The 17,186-nt window shown below is 49.6% G+C and overlaps 8 protein-coding genes across 8 annotated transcripts; 4 read left to right on the top strand and 4 right to left on the bottom strand.

The window, feature by feature from the left end:
• Window positions 1-181: 181 nt before the first annotated feature.
• Window positions 182-2,165, bottom strand: ANOM_000323 (sulfatase family protein; the record flags this gene model as incomplete). The annotated part of the gene is made up of 5 exons (XM_015545581.1): window positions 182-532; window positions 588-700; window positions 764-1,250; window positions 1,304-1,782; window positions 1,835-2,165. 5 exons carry the CDS (start codon window positions 2,163-2,165, stop codon window positions 182-184), a joined length of 1,761 nt encoding a protein of 586 aa, XP_015412203.1.
• Window positions 2,166-3,423: 1,258 nt separating this feature from the next.
• ANOM_000322 (putative isochorismatase family hydrolase) lies at window positions 3,424-4,023 on the bottom strand (the record flags this gene model as incomplete). The annotated part of the gene is made up of 1 exon (XM_015545580.1): window positions 3,424-4,023. One exon carries the CDS (start codon window positions 4,021-4,023, stop codon window positions 3,424-3,426), a length of 600 nt encoding a protein of 199 aa, XP_015412202.1.
• Window positions 4,024-4,092: 69 nt separating this feature from the next.
• Window positions 4,093-5,654, top strand: ANOM_000321 (uncharacterized protein; the record flags this gene model as incomplete). The annotated part of the gene is made up of 5 exons (XM_015545579.1): window positions 4,093-4,254; window positions 4,358-4,490; window positions 4,544-4,631; window positions 4,685-5,018; window positions 5,271-5,654. 5 exons carry the CDS (start codon window positions 4,093-4,095, stop codon window positions 5,652-5,654), a joined length of 1,101 nt encoding a protein of 366 aa, XP_015412232.1.
• Window positions 5,655-6,206: 552 nt separating this feature from the next.
• Window positions 6,207-7,058, bottom strand: ANOM_000320 (MBL fold metallo-hydrolase; the record flags this gene model as incomplete). Its single annotated transcript, XM_015545578.1, has 1 exon — window positions 6,207-7,058. The coding sequence occupies one exon, from the start codon at window positions 7,056-7,058 to the stop codon at window positions 6,207-6,209; it is 852 nt and encodes a 283-aa protein (XP_015412227.1).
• A 611-nt stretch (window positions 7,059-7,669) lies between these two features.
• Window positions 7,670-9,182, top strand: ANOM_000319 (putative MFS transporter; the record flags this gene model as incomplete). Its single annotated transcript, XM_015545577.1, has 4 exons — window positions 7,670-7,762; window positions 7,813-8,691; window positions 8,755-8,848; window positions 8,920-9,182. The coding sequence occupies 4 exons, from the start codon at window positions 7,670-7,672 to the stop codon at window positions 9,180-9,182; spliced, it is 1,329 nt and encodes a 442-aa protein (XP_015412170.1).
• Window positions 9,183-9,837: 655 nt separating this feature from the next.
• On the top strand, window positions 9,838-11,801 carry ANOM_000318 (threonine/serine exporter family protein; the record flags this gene model as incomplete). The annotated part of the gene is made up of 2 exons (XM_015545576.1): window positions 9,838-10,549; window positions 10,618-11,801. 2 exons carry the CDS (start codon window positions 9,838-9,840, stop codon window positions 11,799-11,801), a joined length of 1,896 nt encoding a protein of 631 aa, XP_015412171.1.
• Window positions 11,802-13,772: 1,971 nt separating this feature from the next.
• Window positions 13,773-14,276, top strand: ANOM_000317 (NlpC/P60-like cell-wall peptidase; the record flags this gene model as incomplete). The annotated part of the gene is made up of 3 exons (XM_015545575.1): window positions 13,773-14,074; window positions 14,132-14,199; window positions 14,257-14,276. 3 exons carry the CDS (start codon window positions 13,773-13,775, stop codon window positions 14,274-14,276), a joined length of 390 nt encoding a protein of 129 aa, XP_015412241.1.
• Window positions 14,277-15,789: 1,513 nt separating this feature from the next.
• ANOM_000316 (sulfotransferase family protein) lies at window positions 15,790-16,785 on the bottom strand (the record flags this gene model as incomplete). The annotated part of the gene is made up of 3 exons (XM_015545574.1): window positions 15,790-16,341; window positions 16,462-16,637; window positions 16,695-16,785. 3 exons carry the CDS (start codon window positions 16,783-16,785, stop codon window positions 15,790-15,792), a joined length of 819 nt encoding a protein of 272 aa, XP_015412167.1.
• Window positions 16,786-17,186: the final 401 nt, after the last annotated feature.

Here is a 17,186-nt window from a genome sequence, read left to right as displayed (position 1 = left end):
GGGTGTGTATCTAGTCCATGTAGCTCTTAGTTGATCTTGACCTTATCGTGACCTACAATGTTCTATACGTGTATGTCTTGACAAGCCATTCATTCTCAGATCTATCTTTCCTAAGACAAAGTTTCCCCTTGCCATTACCGAACTCTGTCCATCAAGTGCAATTCAGCCCACCTATAGGCTTTCATACCCACGCATCCAGGCTGTATCCATTTCGATACGCTAGTGCTTCTTGTGGGCCCTCTGCATCAAGGATATATGCATACTCACATCGGTCGAAGGCTACCTTGGATTGAGCATTGTAAAAAGCATCGTACTTCTCATGCAAGGCATCTCGAAGGTTGTGGACGGATCCATCGGGATGCAACACACTCCATGGTTCGATGCAAGAAGTCCCTTTGCAGGATTTCAAGACCAAAAGAAGAGCATCAAGCCTTGGAACTACTTTCGAAAGGCTGTGTCCCATGATCTGGGTTTCTTGTGAGTCAACTGCCTGCGCGGTGACATAGATGTTGTTGATTTGATACGGGTCACTCTAATGTCTTGTCAGCGGTCTAGAATTGCTCATCTTTAGCGGTACAATGACATACCGTGAGATCATAAAGCTCATGTTCGTTATTGCACCATACAGAATAATAGAGGTTGTACTCCTCGCTCAATATACGAACCGCCTTGTACGTATTGTTTGGCACGGTTGGCTTGCCTGGTCTAGATGTAAGTCCTCTGAAAGCTTTAGACACTGAAAGCAGTTGTAGCAAAGTCTTACCAAGGTTAGATAATCCTCCCTCAAGCATCGCCTGTCCCCAATATTCAACGGTTACATGCTCGTGCAGGTTTTCCACCCTATTCCCTAGAATGCGCATAGGGGCGCCGTCGAAATCATCCCTCAGGGGGATCCCCGCCAATTCATAGAAGGTCGGAGCCAGGTCGATATGGGTGCTCACGGAGTCTTCCACTGCTCCTTCTGGGATTCCAGGGCCTCGAATGAAAAATGGGACTCGGATATCCTCATCGAATCCACACGTCTTTCCCGGGGGAAGTCGATGCTGCCCGATATGAAAGCCATTATCCGATGTGTAGATAATGTAAGTATTGTCAAGCTTGTCACTCTGCTCCAACCGAGTAATGAGGGTATCAACAAGTTCGTCCACGCCCTGCAACGCGCGGAGCCGTTGGCGATAGTAATGGTCATTATACTCGACCTCAGTGTCGTTCCTGAAAGGAAGGTCATGGATCCAACTGACTCCAGTAGGCTGTTCTCTAGTCAATTTCCTGAAGACCCCCATATAGGAGAAAGACAACCTACGTTCTTAGGGTTGAAGTTGGCTGTACGAGGCACTTGAGCATCAGGGAAAAGGTGCCTGTGGCGGTCTTCTGGGATAGGTTCATCCATCCATAACGGCCCACTTCCGGCACCGTATGTCCCATTCATGTTTGAATGGGGTGCAATTGGCGAGACAGCCAGGAAGAAAGGACGTTCTCCATCCAGGGCGTCTTCCAGGAACCCCATGGCCTTCTGTGTCAGTACCTCGGTTGTATGTCTTTCTAAGTAACTGACTGGGGCATCGTGGTTCCGCTGGTAAGTAGCATTCATATAGTCATAGGTGTAGGGATCCAGTAGGAAGTCTGAGCCGTTAAAACCAGAAACGTGTGGACTAGCATAAGTCTCGACGGAGTGTGCATTCATCAGCTTTCCCGTGTAATAAGTGTCATAACCCGCTTGCTGCAACCACACGGGGAGAAAGTTCTTATCAAACCCTCCTTGAACAAACTTAGGGTATCCACCTACTCAATGAGTCAGTAAACAATGAAGGCTGTGCCAAGTCAATGCTCTTACCCCACGGCGGGTGAACATCCGTCACGTTGGTGTTATGTGCTAGACGCCCTGTCCACAGACTAACTCTCGACGGACAGCAGAGGGCCGTGGTTACAAAATGGTTGCTGAAGGTGGTTCCTTTGTCCCTCATATGCTTCATAGTCAATGGAGTATAGGATAGCGAGTCCAGTAAGAGATCTTGGTCATCGGACATAATGAAGAGGAAGTTTGGGGGTCGCTGCGCGCCTGGATGCTGGTGGGCAACATGCTTAACGGCATTGGATGAGCCCAGGCTGGCCTCAGTCACTCCAATCAGGCCCAAGGTAGCCAGGATCTGGTTTCTAAACTTCATCATGGACGTTGAGCTTCAGTTGAACTCTGGTGATTCGGACAGCCTGGTGACATACCAATGGTATATAAACGTTGCAGAATCTATCGTCTCAACCCATACCTTGAACCATCTCCCCATGGGCCCTCGACAGAACCACAGTGATTAGTCTCCATGACGATCCTAAGCTCGTAATTAAAGTTTGTATTGTGAAGGTTTCGGCGAATATAGTGGAATTCTGCTCCCCACAAAATCGGCGATAGATTAACTTTGATCCTTTTCATTATCTCTCTGGCTCTTTCTTTCTTTATATCGGTTTTTGCTTTTGTTTTTTTTTCTTATTCTTTTCTGGTAACCTCTTAGATAGTGATATAGATATTGTACGATACAATCTACATACACTGGATCATCCCAACAAGAAACGCAACCTCGAGGGGATTAGCTAGTGTTTTAATATCAAGTCCTGGTTCGCCTTGATGTTATGGATCCTTTGAGACATATTCAAGTCAGTCAGCCCTCATAACAGTACGATTGGTTGGTGAACTTTCTTGCCATGCCCATTGACTATATTCTAATCAAGCAGATACCGGTGGCATGTGCAGAATCTTCAGTGGTGGGTCATATTAGCCAAATCCCAAATTACTTGCCTCATCGCTAATAGTGGATACTAGTCAGCTCGAATGTATCCTATTTTGATGTTGACAGTGTCTCCCACCGGGTGGCGTGCTCATCTGTGGTCCCAGGAGAGAAGCGGACACAATCCGTGGCAGTGACCATGTGTAATTTCCCCATTAGGATATGTTTACGATGCCATAATTTCAAAGCATGAGGTGCCCGTTTCTGTAGAAAGTCAGCAGCGACTCCACATGGAGTGGACATTGCCGCTAAGGATTCTTCTCCATGGAGTACCCATCTTCCCTTCCCTCGAGAGGATAGTGATATATGGATTCAAGAGAGACCCACATTGTCTCATCGCGGGGTCATTCAAGCTGGTTCAAATTGAACGAGCGGGATGAAAAGCATAGAATGGGCGATGATCTATGGAGGTTTATTTTCTTTCCGGAGAGATTGGGCGCACATGGCTGCTTCAATGCCTGCTACCTTCGTCAACCATACGATAGATACAGCTTCTATTCATACGTCTTACAAAACCACCTTTAAACGCCATCAAATGAACGACCACCTTATTGACCTCATTTATCACTAGTCGAACTAGAGAATAGGAATAGCAATATAAACGTCGTATTTCAACTAGATACAAGAATCGTCTGACGAGAAGAGCCTACGAGCTAATCTCCTCCGCGGAAACAACTGTCCCGAAAGCATCGGCCAACTCGTTGAGAACCACCGCCACCAACTGCTCGGCTTCAACCCCAGGGATATGACGATCACCCACGGCATCCTTCACAACAACCACATCGTAGCCCAATTCACTGCCAGCCCTGGCGGTGGTGGAAATACACACGTGTGCCATATACCCGACGAGGACAATCTTCTTCCCCAGGTCTCCCAAGCCGCCCAGGTACTGGTGGAGATCGGTCTGCGCGAAAGAGCTCGGGAAGTTCTTCGTGACGATCTTCTCGCCGGCCCTCGGTGCCAGCTCCTCGAACTCCTGCGCTAACGCAGTTCCCGGAGTAAAGACGGGGGCACCGGCCGGCACTTCATGGACCACGTGGACGATATTGGAGCCGTTGCCACCATTCCGGTACCGAGACAGTAAGTCGGCGATAACTTTGCGGCTTTCGGCCACATTTTCGACCTTCAGCTGGCCCAAGGCGTATTCATTTTGCGCATCGACAATAATCAGAGTGGAGTCTTTGACAGACGCCGTGGAACGAGGAATGCCAATGGTTTGGCGGAAGGATTGAGCATTGGAAGCCATGGCTGAACTAGTGACGTTGTCTTAGAGAAAACGATTTTGTGATGGTTGGAGTGATGTCGGTCTGCTAGAATGAGTAACACAGGCTTAAGTAGGGGAGTGTCTGGTCTGCGGTCGATTGGTGGTCCATCAGCATCATTACATGGACCTAGAAATGGATCCGTAATCGACGGTGGGGTTGTCGGGATCCCGCTGCGGTGGGATGCCGGTGGGCTTCCGGTGGGCTCCGCTCCGGTGGGATTTAAAGATCCGCTATCGTCATCTTGTTCTTCTATCCACCGACTAATTCCTTAGTCTGTTACAGTCTCCGTGTCCATGATGCCTGCGAGCGGCACAGCCCGCTTCTATTGTCGCCATCAAGGCTGTAGCGCCAGTTACCGGCGCCAAGAACATCGAACTCGACACGAGAGCCAGCACTCCGGCACTCGAACAGCCAGTTGTCCCTTCTGTGATCGCAGTTTCTCCCGAAGGTAGTGTTCCTCTGCAGCATTTCTGATTATACGATACCGACTGACTATCACAGCGACACCCTCCGCCGACACATACGGCGAGACCACGAAGAGGAACAACTACAAAGCTCTCGGGCGACTCGCGCATGCCGTTCCTGTCGCGTAGGCAAAGTTCGGTGTCGTGGGGGCAATCCCTGCAAGCAATGTCGAGAAAGGGGGCATCGTTGCATCTTTGAGAATCAAGTTGCACCTCAGACAGATACGCCAAATGCACACGCTTGTCTCGATGACGCCATTGATCTGGAACGAGCAGGGAACAATCAAAATGATCCTAGAGACCAGATTGACCACTATATCCAACTCTACTTTGCTCGCTTCCATCCCCGGTGGCCGTTTCTTCATCGCGCCACTTTCGGTGCTTCGCATGAACCAACCCTTCTGCTGTATGCTGTGGTGATGATCGGCATGTGGGTGTCTGGGAAGGATACCTGCCGGAGGTCCGCACTGGATTTACACAGGAGACTGGGCACTTGTATTCGGCAGCAACAGGTAGCTCTTTTCCCTTCTCTCTCATGCTATGGTTAAGGAGAACTAACAGTCAGCAAAACAATGCAGCCAACCTGGCAGGGTTTAAGTAATCAGGAACCAAGACCAGCGTCAGCTTGGCCGATTGCCACCTATCAGGGCGTCCTCCTTTATCTGATATTCTCTCTTCTGTCGGCCCCACACTACTCTCACTCACTTGACCTGACTATCCAGCTTTCCGTATCAGACCGGAGGATACTAACCGCCCTGGTACAGACCTGTCTTAGACACAATGTGTTCTTCTACCCGGCAATGGTAGGCCGGTATCACGATATCGACGATGTTACCTGTATATGGGTCGGAGTAGAAGAGATAAAGCGCCTGGGCCTAGCTCTGTATAAGGTATGTAACAGGTGCCGGAGCGCTCGCCAAGGTGAACTAGATGGAGACAGTAACTCCCGGTTACTGTGTCTCTCGGACCTTCGGTTCCCAGCCCCAGATAGCAATCACTTATGGGAGGCGAAGTCCAATCCGGAACTTTCCAATTTGCTGGCACAAACCTCCAGGGGCATGAATCCAGAGGACGGTCGAGAAATTAAATTAGTATCTGACGGTGGAGGCTGGCTGGATGATGTTGATCCCGGATTCAATTGGATTTGATTTCTATTGCTTATGTAGATTCTATGTAAGGGCTGTACTTGTGATCCCAATCAAATCAAGAAAGAAAAGAATCAAACAAGGGAGGATGTCCACCGGGGGTGCTTATGAAATAGCATTCGCCTACCAGATGATTCAAGTCACTTCACAGAAAGTGGACGACTGGCAATACTCCTATGACTTGGCATGAGTATAAAAATGTCCAACATAACGGTTACACGCTACTGAAGCTATAACAACGGTGGTCTACCGAGGCATAATTCGGCTCGCTGCGACTTCGGTAGACATTAAGACTTACTGATAGCCTGTGTATCACCAACAACGCACTCCCAAAGTCAAGGCTACCAAATACATACTGAATGAATCCATGCCTAATTAGTCACTTATGCCTCCGAGCTGAAGAATCCGTAGTGAGATCATCTTGAAACAACAACATCTTGAAATTGTCGACAGTTCCTCTATATACGAATACACAGTATCAAACACTAAAGATAATCCCACACGCCACTGACACGGCCACAATCCCTGTAGCTAATACTGACAAGGAATAGTGAGCTAAATAATCCGAGTGTCCACGCCTGGAGTGAGCCAGCGGACGAGGTCAGCCACCCCTTCCTTCTCAAACACCTTGAGAAGATCGTCCCGGTGCTCGGTGAAATGCTCCCAGGACTCGAAATGGATCGGCACCATAGTCTGGGCACCAGTCACCCGCATGAAACGAGCCGCTTGCTTTCCGTCAAACGTGATTTGAATGATGCCATTCGGGTGAGAGAAGAGGGCGTTTCCAAGGTTGAGAACTGCAATGGATATGTTCCACTTGTCTTTGATCTTCTCGAATTCGTCGATATACACGGTGTCTCCGGAGAAATACACAACGTTGGGAAGGCCAGCGGCATTGAAACCAAAGGATTCCGACTCCAAGATGAAGCCAGTCACCTCGCCTCCTGGGAAGTGCTTGCACGGGGTTCCCGTAATGCGAAACTCCTTGCCTCCAATTGTGGCGACAACGGTTTCCCATGGGCGAAGACCGACTACTCCTGGTCGGGGGTGTAGATTATGCGCTCCGTCCGGAGTCGTGAAGACCTTGCGACCGTCCAGAAGCTGGCGGCCCAAGGGATCCAGGTTATCCACATGGTCCTCGTGGCTTAGCAGGACCGCGTCGATCGGAGGGAGGTCGTGAAGCTGCAATGCCGGACCTTCAATGCTTCGGAGGACACCCGCAGGCGGGCGGCCTTCAAAGCCATAATCCTTGAGGTTTGGGGCCTTTGCCCAGCCGTCATAGATATATTGTGATCCAGCAGGGCAGAATACCGGATCAGTGAGGAAGTTGATGCCGTCAATGTTGATGATGGCAGTGGCGGTAGTAACGTGCGTGATGCTAACAACGCTCTTAAATGAAGATGCCATGGTGAATGATCTGCAGAAGTATATTGAAGCTTGAGCCAAACAAAGAATGTAGATGAGATCGGAGGCATGGTATTTGGTCTCTTAAATATCCAAAATGTAGCGGAGAGACACATCTATCCTTGTCCATATTATTCTCCTAGTCATCACTCCCACCGGAGCATTAGTAACTTGCAAACAATGTATAACGATTATGAGACATAGTCAAATCCATCATCATACCCACCGGAGACTGTTCATTCTTACGAATGTCTCGTTTGTGATTACTCAGTTTACAATGACAGGTATTCTCTTCTGCTGCCTTTTTCCCAGGGATTTCTCATCTGAAGGCGATTGGGTGCCGGTTCCACATTAACGAATTCTCTTTGCTTCGATATATTTTGCAAGTCTCCATAACAAGGGAGAAAATTAGAAAATCCTGTGTAATACCGTGCGGATATATTAGCGACCCGTCTGTTTCTTTATTTTGCTTAGGTCCATTTGATTTTCATTTCCCCCCTTCTATTCTTTTCCGTTGGGCTGCTCATCTACGCTCGGTCACCCAAGCCCTTGTGTGTCCATCTGCGATTCACGACCTTCTGCTCCACCAAGCCTGAGCATCATCGGGCTGCAACATGAGTCATTCAAGTACAGTTGATGGAGGATACGCCTGGATTATCGTCCTAGCTGTATTCTGGAATAATGCCCACCATTGGGGAATCTTATCAGTATGGCGGCCTACCCTCTAGACCCTGCAGCTCCAAACTAACCTTCGCAGAGCTATGGTGTCTTCTTGGAAGACTTCATCTCAAACTCTAGAATCTCCGGTGGTACCAGTCTGGACTTCGCGTTGGTTGGCGGACTGTCCGCATCACAGGCACTCGTTATATCGCCCTTGATTACAATGATTCATCGTCGTTTTGGCCTCAGGATAACTATGGCGCTCGGTGTGCTCCTTGAGACGGCAGCCCTCCTGGGAGCGTCCTGGAGCACCAGGATCTGGCAACTCTACCTAAGTCAAGGCGTCTGCTTTGGATGGGGTCTCGGCTTACAGTATCTATCGACCACCTTTATTATTCCACAATGGTTCAGCAGGAAACGAAGCTTGGCTGCAGGTATTACAACGGCAGGGACCGGTACTGGAGGGCTAATATACTCGTTGGCAACCCACGCGATGCTGGACCGGTTCGGCAGTGGTTTGTCGTATCGGATTCTGGCCATTATCCAATTCGTTGTCAATACCATCTGTGTACTCCTCTTACGGGATCGCACTGCAGAACCCCGATCAGAAAGGAACAAGTCAATTCTCCGCCTTGGCCTCTGCAAGAGATACGAAGCCTGGCTGTTCATTGGCTGGAGTTTTTTCAGCGTCATGGGATTCATGGTCATCTGGTATTCGCTTGCTACCTACTCACGATCCATCGGCTTGTCCGCCAGTGAAGGATCGATCGTAACCGCTGTGATGAACGTGGGCCAGATTCTCGGTCGACCTGCGGTGGGGTATTTTAGTGACGTTTTTGGACGCATCAACATGACCACCTTTGCCACGTTTACCAGCGGGTTGCTCTGTTTACTGCTCTGGGTGTTCGCCAAAACATACACAGCGCTCATTTGCTTTGCTTTGTTTGCAGGAATCCTCTTTGGGACGTTCTGGACGGTAAGTCGTTCTTGATCTCGCCGTTGCCTAGCTCACTGATGTCCATGGCTGATGGTACTCCAGGCTGTTGGGCCACTTGGGGCAGAAGTTGTTGGATTAGATGACCTTCAGTCGTTCTTAACTATCATGTGGCTTATTTGTTCTGTTCCTGCGACCTGTATGTTCCCCGCTTTGATTTCACTCCATTTCCCGTCGCTTCTGCAAGTCTGGTTCTAATCAGTTGGACAGTTGGGGAAGCCATCGGTCTTGAACTTCGCACGTCCGGCAAGGACGAGTTTCTACGCACACAATTGTTTACCGGTTTCATGTATATCGGTGCATCTCTATGCACACTGCTTCTGCGAGGCTGGAAGATATCCCAAAAGAAGTCGTCAGAGGCAAGAGAATCGACGCCAGTGTCTGCGGGAGACTGTCGAGGTTCGGAATTAACCCATGACGAGTGTAGTCTCTCCAGTCGGCCTTCTCCTTTTGGGATCTGGGAGAAAGTGTAAGTTGGAATATAGAAAAATTGACGGTGGTATCGTTTCGTAACTTAGTACTAGTCGAGATCAAATCAATGTCCATGGAATCTTTTTGTGCCTGGCGCCTCCCGTGGTTCCAGGCGCCTGGGCCACCAATCGGCAACCGCATGATCGCAGGACAGCCGCGGTAATTACGCGGGCGATCACGTAATAAAAACCGAGATCCCCATCGTCAACAAAAGTACTCCTATTGTGTTAGTGACTTGATCCTCTGGACCTGGACCAGCCACATGTGGAGGGCAGAAACAAAACAAGACAAGCTTCCTGTCTGCGGCTCCGAGTCACCAGTCATTCTCGCTCTCTCTGCTCCACCAGTCACCCAACCGAATGTTCACCACTGGACCGGATTCTTGCCCCAGACTCAGTAAAACTCCGCAATGGCTGAAACTCCTTCTCGTCCCGAATGAGCCGACGTCACCTCCACGATGGTTTATTTTTCAATTTTCCTATTTCCCTTACGGGCACTTTTTCTCTTCCCCCCCCCTAAATCTTTCAAATACCTTTCTACGAGAAGAATGTGGGAGGCCTCGTGACGGTGAGTTTCCCTCCCTCATCTCCCCCGACTTAACTTTGACGCTTCGGCCCGGTGTTAACCCTCCGATCATGGTGGCAGCCGCTGTACAGGATGTCGCAGATCCCCTACGATTCAAACGAGCGTTATCATGCATCGCACGCCAGTAATGATCCGGGTGACGACGATAATGTCCCTGGTCCCCGCCGTTCCTCTGCACAGTCCTTCGTGAACTCTTTACTCAATCCTTTCCGTGCGCTTCGAGAATCCGGAGCACGACTTGCCACCCGCCTCGGTCGTCCAACGGATGGAGGGGATGCTCTGGATGCGGCTGCTCATCCCGAACAATACGGGGCGACGGAGGATGTGCGCCTGCTGGATATGATGCCGGACGGGCAAGTCCCCCCGGACTCGTACCAATCGAAGCTGCAGAATACTTTGGTCTCGGAAGCTCGCTTTCTAGTCCGGAAATTGGGCGTTGGGGGGAAGCTTCCAGAGGATACCGACGTGCCTGACGACCGTGATGTCAATCGCGGCGTGTTCTCCTACCTCCTGCAGCATCAAATGGATCAGGGTCATCGTCGAAATGTTAGTCAAGCCAGTATTTCCACGGTCGCTTCCGAGGACGAACCTTCCCCGTCGGGGGCCAATAACAAGAAACGTCGGAAGCAAAAGTGGTATGAGGATGAAGAAGGAGATCGGTCAAAGGGCAAACGACCTATGAAACAGATTCGATTGACGAAACATATCGCGGCGATTTTGACCCGCCAACGATACATCATGCTGCTGTGCCGTGCAATGATGAAATACGGCGCCCCAACCCATCGTTTGGAAGAATACATGCGGATGACAGCAACGTGCTTGAGATCCAGGGCCAGTTCATGTACTTACCAGGGTGCATGATCGTCTCCTTCGACGATCCGCTCACCAGGACCGCCGAAGTGCACATGATTTCCGTCGTGCAGGGGTTGGAGCTGGGACGTCTCGCTCGCACGCACAACATCTATAAAAACGTGGTCCATGACCGAGTCAGCGTCGAACAGGCCATCAGCGAACTTAACCAGCTCATGGAGCGTAAAAGTCGCTACCATAGCGCGTGGAGCTTGATCTTTCTGTCCGGGTTAGCCAGTGTGGCCGTCGGGCCCTGGGCCTTTGACGCGCGGCCGATCGATATGCCGATTATCTTTGTCCTCGGCTGCCTGCTCGGGTTCATGCAGAACGTGCTCGCCCCGGCGTCGCCCGTCTATTCCAACGTCTTCGAGGTCAGCGTCGCTATCCTGATGTCATTCTTGGCGCGTGCGTTTGGTAGCATTCGCGTCGGGGGAGAGCCGGTGTTCTGTTTCTCTGCTCTGACCCAGTCCTCGATCGCGCTGATCCTGCCGGGGTTCTCCGTTCTGTGCAGCAGTCTTGAGTTACAGTCCCACCAGATCGTGGCTGGCTCGATCCGCTTAGTTTATACGATCATCTACTCCCTCTTTTTGGGATACGGAATCACGGTGGGCATCACGATCTATGGTCTCCTCGACAACAATGCCACCACGGAGTCCTCTTGCCCGTCGGCGAGTCTCTCGATCTATGGTAACGAATACATTCAGCACTTTGTCTTCGTCGCGATTTACTGTGCCGTCGCCGCGGTGCTCAACCAGGCGCGGTGGAAGCAACTCCCGGTCACGGTCTTCTTGGGTGTGAGCGGGTACGTCGCGAACTATTTCAGCCAGGCGTTGGATGGTCGACTGGCGAGTACTATTTCTGCGTTTGCCATTGGTCTGCTGGCCAACCTGTATTCGCGCCTGTGGCATGGGCATGCGGCGGCGGCGATTGTCCCGGGCATGTTCACCCTGGTCTCGTCAGGTCTGGCGACGAGCGGATCGATCATGTCGGGGTTGGCCTATGCTGAGTCGGTCAAAAATAATACGGTTGCTAAAGCGTCCGGCTCCAACACGGCCGTACAACAGTCCTTGTACGGTCTGGGCCTCAGTATGGTTCAAACCGCCCTGGGTATCACCGTGGGGTTGTTTTTTTCGGCCTTGGTCGTGTATCCCCGCGGCAAACAGAGAAGCGGACTGTTCAATCTTTGAAATTGGTTGTAATATAGTGAAGAAATCTATTCAGTATTTAGTATTATTTTTGACTTATAGACATTTGGTCGTTTCTGTTGGCGAGCTATTTGATCAGTATTCTTGTCGTATATCTCTCTCTCCCTCCCCCTCTTCCCCCCCTACTTTCCTCGTAGAGTACACATGAGAATACGAGGGTATCTCCCCATGCAGTTTTTAAATTAGGGAAATTCTGTCCATGTTATGTGAAAACACTTTGAGCAACGGGCTACGCTTGACCCAAGAACCAACATATATATATATCCAGGATCCGCGTACAGCTCCGTGGAACTTCGGAACTTGATCCGTGAATACTTCAAATCCACCAGCATACCACGAAAGTAACCGACTCTCGAAGAACTCCACTGCTCACTGCTCATCGAATTATATACTTCTGACCATGAACTAACCATGTAAAAACTGAAACTGTGAAAGGTATTCTCCATGCCTTCCATGAGAAGCTGGGGGGCTTTTAGCAGGCGGCCGTTTCCAGGAGAACGTTTCCTGATAACCCAGGCATATTTGCGAGAGGTCCCGCGTTCGATCCACGGCTCGGGCCGACTCTTTTCTTTTTTCTTCTTGGTTGTCTCACTCCTATCACACATCAACTCCTGTTATTGTGTGGAAGTATCTTCCCCTCCGACAAGTAACATATCCTTGGTATACCTCCACGTTCGTATTCTAGACTGGACAATACCTGAAACAGCTTCCTTAGCGTACGTTTGGGGAGAGAGTGAATTTCTCTAATGCGCGTTCTTGACAATATGAAATTCCTTCAATGACTGACCTCCAACAATGTTTTACTCGATCTTACCTACTGCATGGACCCCGCATGGAGCTCGTCTGAGGCATCAAAACTCAGGAGAGGCAACTCGAAGGCCCACAAGCTGGGCCTTTCCTCAAGCCCGAAGGGTCAATGCATGTACGCCTATGGGAGACAGGGAAAGCGGCTCCCCTCGAACGCTAGAGCCTCTTGTAATGTTTACACATTCTGCAGACGGTATCACACCCAGTTCGACCAGGAGTTCACGCTACCGAAGGGCTCGAACCCCTTGGGTTACATCGCTCGGTTACAGCTTAGAATGCAGCAAGGGGGAGCGGAGGAGAGGCTCACTGGATCCCAAGCAGCAGATAGCCTACCAGTTGATTTTTTTGCAACAATGCACCGTATTGAACAAGGGGTTTGTTCGCTACCATGAAGGATATGGCATCGGTGCTGCTGCCGAAGCGCCGCATGATAGCCTGTCATGCATTTGGAAGTGAGGAAACTCTAACGTGTACCGGAGAGATTCCTTCCAGTTAGACATCCCAAATACGATGTTATTCCCTAGACCCGAGGGACCAGCTATTGCCAAGCACACTAATATACCAGCGAAGTCTTCTTGGTAGGGAGGACGCGATTTGAGAGGCGGATGAATATCGTATTGCCCCTTTCTCCTCATGCCCAGTCGTGGTATATTGCCTGGTGCAATAGAGTAATACGAGGTTCTGCAGTGCACGCCCCAAACTAATCTGGGAGGAAGATCAGGCTCGTCCCGGATCTGCAAAGATCTACTTTAACCGCCCAATTATATTCTCGCGGGGTGCACTGACAGGATTATACTCTCTCTGCACTGAATTCAAGAAGATTCAAATCTGCCAAGGCCGTATAGGGAAAATACGGATAACTCTATTGGGTTTAGTGTTGGACAGCAATGATGGTGATACGAGGGGAATCAATATAGCCTCTTCTTCTATCTCGTATAGACCCTTGCTGCTTGATCATACGCTCCGACAGGTTTAATGACGGCATGCATCTGCGACTATCAGATGGTGGCTCAGCGTTGAGTACACCATGGGCATGGTAATCGTAGCATATAAAGCCACCCTACTTCCTCCCATCGAGTTCCGTTCAGCAGCCATAGTCTCAAATTCCACACACTTATCCAGCCATTACCTTGTCACAGTAGCACGATGAAGTTCTCTCTTATTGCTCTTGCCACCCTCTTGCCCGCGACGGCCTTCAGCGCAGCAATGCCTGAGGACGCCGCAGATGCTGCCCCGACCTTTTACACTGGATCAGATATTCCTGCCTTGAACCTCGAAGAGCGAGACCTGGAGAAGCGAGCTGTCAGCGGATATGTCAAGACCGATGGGCTCCGCTACCGGACTTGTCCCCGGACCACCTGCACCGCTGTTGGCCAATATGCCAAGGGCACTAAGCTCAGCCTGGTCTGCTACACTCGGTCCAACACTACACCAGTCAATGGTGACAAGTAAGTTTATCTCGGTAGACAGGACGTAGGGGGCAGAGCTAATCACATTGCCACTAGGGGCTGGGCCAAGTTGACGAATGGCTACTGGGTTGCGATGGCGAACGCTGCGTATATCGGATGGAGCGGTGAGTTTGATTTTAACCGGAAATAATGGGGAACAGAGACTGACATTATTCTGTTAGGCCCACTTCCCGCCTGTTAGGACGATATATTGCGCTCCTGGGACGGATGGCAGGCGCTTTGGAATGATATAACTGAAAATGACAGTTGGACACGGGATTGCTTCATTATGGACCATGGATTTCCTCATGTACATACATGGTCCAGCTTGAGAGTTGATGAATCATTTGCCATTTCTTCAGACCAGCGCAGCACGTATTCCTGTAGTCGGCACCCAGTGTAAATACCTAGCGCGAGGTCATAGGGTTGAAGAAACAGTAGTGAAGCACGGAAAGCCCAAACTGGATGGTCGAACCACGGTTTGAAGAGGCTTAGTTTTCAATATTTTCCAGTTCTACCACTGATGTACTATTCCAGTACACTCATAGATATGTACCGTGGAAAGTAGTTATCGAGCGATGGTATTGCTACGGTAGATTTTGGCAATCGACCATGGTCTTTAAGAAATCTAAAAATATACATCCTGTATAGTAAACTTAAAACACGAAAAGCAAATTTGACATATCTTCCGCTTTGGCACTCATTGCCTGAAGAGCTCTATACCATGCAACAGTCATCCAGATACTGGAACCTGACTGGGTTAGTGCGCCGGACTGCGCCAGGCTGACCGCAAGGCTATCGATTGAATCTCGGGCATTCAAAGAACGAACATTCGGTTCGCTTGAGTCGATGAGTGTATCTCGTTAACCTGCTCTAGAACTACATCACCGCGGAGTAGCTGACAGCCAGCCCTACCTCTGCGGGATCCTGTGATTCGGTGTTTTGAACGGTACTGACACTAATCGTCTCGGCAGTTCGAATATGCCTCTTCATTAACGGGCTGGATGAATATGGGGGATCCGATCGAGATATTTCACGGGTTGTCACACAATTCAATCCTTTTACATGCCCACTAATCCTGGGTGAACTGCCCCTACAAAGCCCATAGCTGCGCAGGTAGCAGGAGATACCTCACTGGCCACGAGGGTCTAGGCGGAAACTCAATGTGGTTTTGAACTTGTCCGGCTTATCAAACTGGTTCAGGGGCTGCAACTCCTGATTTCACTCAGTTGCCTGGGACCAATACAAAATCTTATCTGAATAATACCGCTCGCTAATCGACTAGTTAGCATTCATTCTACCGACAACATCATCACCGTGACCCTGACGAATGTTCTATTCCGAATGCGTCCGTCGGAAGAGGCAATACGATATAGGTTGGTCAAAGGAATTCGAAGACGATAGAGCAGATCAACATTTTCATTCGCAGGAATATAGTAACTGTTAAATAGGATGAGCATTCCGTTGATATAACAACAACTCTCATGCTATGTAAGGAGTGGTGCATACGGCTGTAGGTCCGGACCACAATAAGGTCAGGCTTTAGAAAGCTTAGCTTACAATCTAACCCACCCCAATGCACAGTTCGACTGTCCCTGAGGCGTGCAGACTCACTCATTCTGTTTCCGACAGTACACTCGCCGCGTAGGACTACATTGCGTCGGTCACCGATCAAGACAGACATCGAAAAGCGATATACTCAGTTACCGTTACTACTAACTAATAGCTAGTCCTTTCACCACAATGAATGCTAATAATACCAAGCCACACCTCTTACTCAATCGTTTTGCAACCCAAGACCATCTGGACCAATACTGTGCCTGCTCCTGTTTCATAGCGTCCTGGGCCGAGTTCAAATACGGGAAATCCTGCTTTGGGGCTGGCAGGTCCAGGAACTCGCATAATGGGCCCCACCCGTCACTTGGATGGAATTCCAAAAGCCTCTCCTTCGGCACGGTGCGGCGAACGAAGTCGTTATGATCATCAAAAGACTTTAGAATTGTCGGCTGTGCCGATGGGCTGTAGGGCACGAGCCCTTTGGATAAAATAGACATGGTCTGACTGAGGAATCGATAGTATGGCCCAGAGAACTCATCATCAAAGAAACCCAACACCGGCCAGGATTTCCAAGAAAGGATTTCAAGCAGGAAGGTCTGCATGGATCTGAGCCATGCATCACGAGGACGCGTTGTCAGAATCACTTTGGCGTCTGGGTATGCGGCGATCATTTCCTGGACGAAAAAACAGCAGGGGTCCGCTGAGGCAGCCTGGTAATGATATAGATTAATATCATCTGTACCAGGTGCTAATAGTGGGTAAGATGTGGAAGCTTATGTCGTCTTCTGTTGCCTGGAAGAGAAAGTAGAAGGCAGAGATTCTGGTCTTACATCGTAGTTCCAAAGCATTCGATCGAAGTCCTCTCCCTTAAACGGCGTACCGATTCCATCATACTTTGCTTGTAGGGCCTCTAACCAAAGCTGAAAGTGTTGATTGTTCTTGTGCTTGACTATTTCGTTGTAGTGGTATGTGTTGAACCCGAGAGATTTCAGAGCTGCGTATAGAGCTACGAGCTTGACATTAGATATTTGGTTTGTGACAATTCACTCGGTTTCTGACGTACAAGTGGTACCTGTCCGTGGCAGTCCCAATATAAGAACTCTCATGGGCTTCGGCCGCGGGATAATTGGCAACGTTGGTTCGTAAAAATGCATCCTGTTGACGCTCAGTGAGATAATCAGATAAGGACACGAGCAGAGGACGACGGAAATTCTGCAGTAGGAACAGCGCATATCTTGTAAATATGTTCTACGTGATACAGTACACCTGCCAGACTAACTAGCAAACTCAACTTCATCGATAAATAGTTCCATCGGTGGGTCATATGTAAGGGCTGCAGTCTTGGTGTCGATCCGGAAATGATCACCCTCCAACAACGGACCGTCCAGTGTCAGCCATACCAGAAGAGCAATTATTCTCAAGTTTGTATTGATAGCTTGGTGCCATAGTGGAACCCCAAACGACTATCAGCATTGCACTATAATCTGGTTCCGTCGCCTCCGGTGATCTCTGAAGAATCGTTCCATTTACATTCTTCTGCCGGTACAAAAAAGCA

Source organism: Aspergillus nomiae, assembly GCF_001204775.2.
Source record: "Aspergillus nomiae NRRL 13137 chromosome Unknown contig00004, whole genome shotgun sequence".
In the NCBI taxonomy this organism is placed as follows: Eukaryota; Fungi; Ascomycota; class Eurotiomycetes; order Eurotiales; family Aspergillaceae; genus Aspergillus; species Aspergillus nomiae.
Note: the sequence above shows the minus strand (reverse complement) of the source record. Positions and strands in the feature narration are given on the sequence as shown.